Source organism: Penaeus japonicus, unplaced genomic scaffold (genome assembly GCF_977035675.1).
Source record: "Penaeus japonicus unplaced genomic scaffold, GWHDUDI00000001_assembly GWHDUDI00000012, whole genome shotgun sequence".
Classification (NCBI taxonomy): Eukaryota; Metazoa; Arthropoda; class Malacostraca; order Decapoda; family Penaeidae; genus Penaeus; species Penaeus japonicus.
In genome coordinates, this window is record NW_028234414.1 from 14,017,327 (window position 1) to 14,024,730 (window position 7,404).

General features: G+C 35.1%; 2 protein-coding genes across 2 annotated transcripts; both read left to right on the forward strand.

Annotated features, from left to right (window-relative positions):
* Window positions 1–385: 385 nt before the first annotated feature.
* LOC147470740 (ras-related protein Rab-8B-like) lies at window positions 386–7,108 on the forward strand. Its single transcript, XM_086542477.1, has 5 exons — window positions 386–540; window positions 5,028–5,205; window positions 5,587–5,671; window positions 6,059–6,184; window positions 6,444–7,108. Exons 1-5 carry the CDS (start codon window positions 414–416, stop codon window positions 6,513–6,515), a joined length of 588 nt encoding a protein of 195 aa, XP_086398603.1. The 5' UTR covers window positions 386–413; the 3' UTR covers window positions 6,516–7,108.
* Window positions 1,795–4,068, forward strand: LOC147470741 (uncharacterized). The gene is made up of 5 exons (XM_086542855.1): window positions 1,795–1,807; window positions 2,081–2,255; window positions 2,640–2,724; window positions 3,108–3,233; window positions 3,493–4,068. Exons 1-5 carry the CDS (start codon window positions 1,795–1,797, stop codon window positions 3,562–3,564), a joined length of 471 nt encoding a protein of 156 aa, XP_086398981.1. The 3' UTR covers window positions 3,565–4,068.
* Window positions 7,109–7,404: the final 296 nt, after the last annotated feature.

Here is a 7,404-nt window from a genome sequence, read left to right on the forward strand (position 1 = left end):
TTCAACCCTTGGCTCGTTTAGCCTTCGTGCAAGTGGCTGCCGGTAGGTGTCCATGAATTATGGACACCTACAGTCCTATATGGCATAATCGTAATCACTACAACCCTCCCCCGGCCACGGGTCACTCTGCTAGAATGAACGTCGACCTCTCATGGACCACTAACAGCCACAGGACGAGAGAGACAACCTAGCAATACTTGGCTCGTTTAGCCATCGTGCAGGTGGCTGAAAGTAGGTTTCAGTAATCGTAATTACAACAATGATAATTTCAAGAACATTTGTCCAGTTCACATGCGTTTATGGTATGAAGTTTCCACATTACGTCATGCATTTGTTATCAAAGAGTGGAGATAAGCAATTGTCAACAAGCATGACCCTCTCACGGATATTCATTCGAACCGCTGACGTTGAGCATGGCCAAGAATTACGACTACCTCTTCAAAGTCCTGTTGATCGGAGATGCCGACGTGGGCAAGACCTCGCTCCTGGATAAGTTTGCTCCGACTCCTACCTCTGATCAGTCTCCCATCTCGACGATTGGTAAGGGATGTAGGGAAAGAGAAAATATGTATATGTATATATATATATATATATATATATATATATATATATATATATATGTATATCTGTGTATATGTAAACACACACACACACACACATATATATATATATATACATAACAAATGTAGAAGAAAGGTATGGATGAGACTGAATATCTAAAGAACGCGTGAGATGTAACTTTCTTATATATATATATATATATATATATATATATATATATATATATATATATATATGTATATATATATATATATATGTGTGTGTGTGTGTGTGTGTGTGTGTGTGTATATATATATATATATATATATATATATATATATATATATACATATATATATATATATATATACACATCACTACGGCAACATAATGCAGCCAATGACGAAACAAAGATATAGAGTACAAATTTGTATTCTAGCATCGTTGTTTCAGTAAGGACCCTTTTGTTATGAATATAAAACTTATCACAACTTTAAACTCCCTTGTGATAATTTACACAAAATAGAAATAATTGTTGTGGCTTTGTCTTTCCTGCTAAACATAAACCAAAATCTTGTAGCTTATTTTTCTTTCTTTTATGATATTAAGGTTGTTTTTAAGTAAAAATATTAATGTGGCTGATAACATAAAATGATGTTGAACAATTGCATTGCAGAAATTATATGAACAAAGAAGTAAATGCAAAAATACAAAAGATATTGGCATCTTATCAAATATCATCAGATGGTAGACAGTTATTTGAGCAATTAATTACATACTTTAATCTACACTGACAATATGTCTTCCTCCCTCTCTCTCTCTCTCTATATATATATATATATACGTGTGTGTATGTATGTATGTATGTTTGCATACTATTTTATACATATGTATGTTTAATGCATACAGTGGAAATTGACTAAAATTTATACAAATAGATACAAACTAGTAGATATGTACATTGATGGGTGAACACAAGGCCTAAAAATGTGAGGGATTGGTTGAACAGCAACCAAAAGCACTTTCCTTTGGGGCCCGAGCAGTAACAACTGGCATAATCTCATAGCAGTTATCTTGAAACTCCCACGATTATCATTTTTTGTTTTATGAAATATCTAATTGTAGGCGAGTGCAATAATAAATCATTTATTACGCAGCGATTACTGCCATTTCGGCCTTTGAGAAGACTTACGGTTAATATACTTTGTATATTTTTTAACACCGCTGTTGCAACAGTGTATTGTCTGAGTACAAATGGATAAGACAGGTACATTATCAAACTGAAAATTGAGATGTAAATTAACAGAAGCCAATTTACTGCTTGGACTTTATATCTTGATTACCACGTGACTAAACAATGTGTTAAACAAGTACATGTCTTCAACCTCCGGTTTTAGTTAATTCTGTAAATACAAAAACCAAGATACTTCAAAGTTTACAATACCATTGGCAATGTACTTCAGCCAATAACGTTGTTAAGATATGAAGTACGAATTTATATCCTGGCATTGTTGTTACAGTACATCTTATTTCCCCCAAGGTATCGATTTCAAGATACGACATCTGCAGGTATGTGGAAGGAAAGTGAAGTTGCAGATGTGGGATACAGCAGGACAGCGCTACGCTATTACCACTGCTTTTTACAAAGGCACCCGTGGCGTTTTCATCATCTACAATGCGACCAGCGAGAAGAGCTTTGAAAACGTCAAGAAATGGTTGGTTGAATGACAAAATGATCTTCCGTGTCGTTACAATGGCAAAGTAACACGCTACACACAACATGGATTTATAGTGTATGGTGCCAAATGGTTGGTTATGTATGTTTGTCAGTCTGTCCATCCATCGATATATTTATCATCCCATTCTCTCTTTTTCTGCAAATCTTTGATGAATTCTAAGTGTTTTTTTTCTTTTTTCAGCTGAAACGACGTTCCTAAATATGACACACCAAGGCGATTGTAGTTCACAAAATGTTACAAAAAGTAATCGAATATCTGAGAAGTCGCTAAACAAGTGACTGAAAAAGACATCCCATTTCTATACCTATTGTCTAAACAACTGATATTGCGATTGTTCTCTCACGATATGTATCTTTTTAGGCTGGATAACGTGAAAAGCCACAGTACCAATAACACAGTCATGAAGATGGTGGTCAACAACTGTCATTTGAAAGATGAGAAACAGGTAATTGGGTTGTCTGTTGTAAAATCCATTACTGCTGCAGATTTTTTTTCTCTCGCATACACACGCACACGCACACACACACACTCACACACACGTGTGTTTTTACGTGCGTGTGTGTGTGTGTGTATATGCATGTGTGTGTGAATATATGCATGTGCGTGTAAACATTTGTGTGTATATATAAGTGTGTATATATATAATATATATATGTGTGTGTGTATATCTGTTCAACACATAAGTGTACAGATACAAACACACTCACACTCACACATATATACATACACATATGTACATACATCTATACACTGACTTATATAGACATATATAACGTTATAAAACCATTATCCTCCATCCATCTATGCATATCGTTCACATGTTCACAGGTGTCTTGGGAGCGGGGGAAGCAGCTGGCTGACGAGAAAGGTGTTAAGTTCATGGAAGTGTCAGCCAAAACTGGTCAGAACATCGAAGAGTCACTGAATATTCTCTCTAAATCTATGCTTGAACAGGTTCGTGGTTTACCATATTTTGTTGTATCGATTTCGTGCTTTTCTTGAGAACATTTGAGAGAGGTTTGATATTATTTGTTTGTTTGTCAAGATATCCCTTAGCAACTGAATCTCTCAAAGTATACTCATTTAAATCAGTGACATTGTAATAGAATCTTCGGCAAGTTGTTACCTTCTTATCTTAGAATATATTCATTTATCTATCATTTTCCTTTCCTTGAGGATGTTAAGTACTGATTCTGAAATCTCTCCTTTGCAGGAGTCGAGTGTCATTGCCACCGGCCAAAGAACCTCCACCGAAACACAAGGAAGTCGATGTTCCGTCCAATAGATCTAGTGATCTTGCTACAGACGCTGACTGTAGTAAATAATCTTACCTATATCATATGGGTCGGGTGGCCAGAATCATTTTCGGGAGGTGGGCAAAGTTTTGGTTCTAAAATTCGTCATCCTTGCCCGTAGTGGATAGTCCTTTTGGTTATGTGCATGTTTCAGGAAGTGGATGTAGACGCTTCAGAAAGGGCACTTTGCCATGGATATTATCAACCTATAGCATGTATAGTCACTGTTAAATCTGTATTAATGACGTAGACTTATATTTATGCGAAACCATTGGTAAGTAGGTATTTTCAAATGAATATTTCTCCAATATGATGATGGCCATGAAGGCTTGATCTGAGACCACTCACGCCAGATTATGTTAAATGCGAAATGATTGTTCCTTGTCCAACAATATTACCAGTCGCACAATTTAGGAGAAAATATATTAACTTGTGAAGTATCGTGCATTATTCTTTCAGTGAAAATAATTTTTCTATACTATATTCATACAAGGACCAAGTGACCCACAAAATGTGAATTCATAATATAGTCCATAAAATGTGATTCCTCCACTGATCCATATGCATTACACGATCATAAATTTATATTACTAATACATAGACATTTCTAAAGGCAGTATTTTTTCTCTTTTTCTTATGTTACCTCAATTCCTGAGATTGAGAGAATACATTAGAATTGGGCTTCCTTGTATGACCATATATCTTGTTCTATTATAAAGCTTATCATAATCCTAAAAGGAAGTTATAACTATTAGATTATCTGTTTGTGATGAATATAACTTTTGCCATTTTGTCTTTTCAGAATAAAGGTACACCACATTGTATACATTGACTAAAATTTATACAAATAGATACAAACTAGTAGATATGTACATTGATGGGTGAACACAAGGCCTAAAAATGTGAGGGATTGGTTGAACAGCAACCAAAAGCACTTTCCTTTGGGGCCCGAGCAGTAACAACTGGCATAATCTCATAGCAGTTATCTTGAAACTCCCACGATTATCATTTTTTGTTTTATGAAATATCTAATTGTAGGCGAGTGCAATAATAAATCATTTATTACGCAGCGATTACTGCCATTTCGGCCTTTGAGAAGACTTACGGTTAATATACTTTGTATATTTTTTAACACCGCTGTTGCAACAGTGTATTGTCTGAGTACAAATGGATAAGACAGGTACATTATCAAACTGAAAATTGAGATGTAAATTAACAGAAGCCAATTTACTGCTTGGACTTTATATCTTGATTACCACGTGACTAAACAATGTGTTAAACAAGTACATGTCTTCAACCTCCGGTTTTAGTTAATTCTGTAAATACAAAAACCAAGATACTTCAAAGTTTACAATACCATTGGCAATGTACTTCAGCCAATAACGTTGTTAAGATATGAAGTACGAATTTATATCCTGGCATTGTTGTTACAGTACATCTTATTTCCCCCAAGGTATAGACTCCAAGACACGATATCTGCAGGTATGTGGAAGGAGAGTGAAGTTGCAGGTCTGGAACACAGCAGGACAGCACCACACTATCACCTCTGCTTTTTACAAAGGCACCCGTGGCGTTTTCATCATCATATACGATGTGACCAGCGAGAAAAGCTTTGAAAACGTCAAGAAATGGTTGGTTGAATGACAAAACTGCCGTGTCGATACAATGGCAAAGTAACACGCTAACACACAACATGGATTTATAGTGTATGGTGCCAAATGGTTGGTTATGTATGTTTGTCAGTCTGTCCATCCATCGATATATTTATCATCCCATTCTCTCTTTTTCTGCAAATCTTTGATGAATTCTAAGTGTTTTTTTTTCTTTTTCAGCTGAAACGACGTTCCTAAATATGACACACCAAGGCGATTGTAGTTCACAAAATGTTACAAAAAGTAATCGAATATCTGAGAAGTCGCTAAACAAGTGACTGAAAAAGACACCACATTTCTATACCTATTGTCTAAACAACTGATATTGCGATTGTTCTCTCACGATATGTATCTTTTTAGGCTGGATAACGTGAAAAACCACAGTGCCGATGGCACAGTCATGATGATGCTTGGCAACAACTGTCATTTGAAAGATGAGAAACAGGTAATTGGGTTGTCTGTTGTAAAATCCATTACTGCTGCAGATTTTTTTTCTCTCGCATACACACGCACACGCACACACACACACTCACACACACGTGTGTTTTTACGTGCGTGTGTGTGTGTGTGTATATGCATGTGTGTGTGAATATATGCATGTGCGTGTAAACATTTGTGTGTATATATATGTGTGTATATATATAATATATATATGTGTGTGTGTATATCTGTTCAGACACATAAGTGTACAGATACAAACACACTCACACTCACACATATATACATACACATATGTACATACATCTATACACTGACTTATATAGACATATATAACGTCTATAAAACCATTATCCCTCCATCCATCTATGCATATCGTCTCACATGTTCACAGGTGTCTTGGGAGCGGGGGAAGCAGCTGGCTGACGAGAAAGGTGTTAAGTTCATGGAAGTGTCAGCCAAAACTGGTCAGAACATCGAAGAGTCACTGAATATTCTCTCTAAATCTATGCTTGAACAGGTTCGTGGTTTACCATATTTTGTTGTATCGATTTCGTGCTTTTCTTGAGAACATTTGAGAGAGGTTTGATATTATTTGTTTGTTTGTCAAGATATCCCTTAGCAACTGAATCTCTCAAAGTATACTCATTTAAATCAGTGACATTGTAATAGAATCTTCGGCAAGTTGTTACCTTCTTATCTTAGAATATATTCATTTATCTATCATTTTCCTTTCCTTGAGGATGTTAAGTACTGATTCTGAAATCTCTCCTTTGCAGGAGTCGAGTGTCATTGCCACCGGCCAAAGAACCTCCACCGAAACACAAGGAAGTCGATGTTCCGTCCAATAGATCTAGTGATCTTGCTACAGACGCTGACTGTAGTAAATAATCTTACCTATATCATATGGGTCGGGTGGCCAGAATCATTTTCGGGAGGTGGGCAAAGTTTTGGTTCTGAAATTCGTCATCCTTGCCCGTAGTGGATAGTCCTTTTGGATATGTGGATGTTTCAGGAATTGGATGTAGACGCTTCAGAAAGGGCACTTTGCCATGGATATTATCAACCTACAGCATGTATAGTCACTGTTAAATCTGTATTAATGACGTAGACTTATATTTATGCGAAACCATTGGTAAGTAGGTATTTTCAAATGAATATTTCTCCAACATGATGATGGCCATGAAGGCTTGATCTGAGACCACTCACGCCAGATTATGTTAAATGCGAAATGATTGTTCCTTGTCCAACAATATTACCAGTCACACAATTTAGGTGAAAATATATTACCTTGTGAAGTATCATGCATTATTCTTTCAGTGATTTTTTTTTTAATGAAATATACATACAAGGGCTAAATGATGTATATTGTGCCTAAGATCCATAAAATGTGAATCCATCACTGATCCATCTACATTAGACGAAAATAGAATTATATTACCAATACGTATCTTTTTCCACAAGGTAGCTCTTATATATATAATATAATATATATATATATGTATATACATATATATATATTTTATAATGCACATGGTCATGTATATACACATGAACATATATAGTAATATATATGTATAGTAATATATATATATATATATATATATATATATATATATATATTTATATGTGTATATATAAAGATATAGATAGATATAGATATGTGCATATATAAATGTGTATGTATATGTATATATATACATATATATACATATATACACATATATATACATACATATA

Excerpts from the sequence above, each read along its gene's own strand:
- LOC147470741 (XM_086542855.1), top strand. Across the intron at positions 2,256-2,639 it reads TTTGAAAACGTCAAGAAATG|GCTGGATAACGTGAAAAGCC; the intron begins GTTGGTTGAATG and ends GTATCTTTTTAG. Across the intron at positions 2,725-3,107 it reads ATTTGAAAGATGAGAAACAG|GTGTCTTGGGAGCGGGGGAA; the intron begins GTAATTGGGTTG and ends ACATGTTCACAG.
- LOC147470740 (XM_086542477.1), top strand. The coding sequence starts at position 414 with ATGGCCAAGAATTACGACTACCTCTTCAAAGTCCTGTTGATCGGAGAT. Across the intron at positions 541-5,027 it reads GTCTCCCATCTCGACGATTG|GTATAGACTCCAAGACACGA; the intron begins GTAAGGGATGTA and ends ATTTCCCCCAAG. Across the intron at positions 5,206-5,586 it reads TTTGAAAACGTCAAGAAATG|GCTGGATAACGTGAAAAACC; the intron begins GTTGGTTGAATG and ends GTATCTTTTTAG.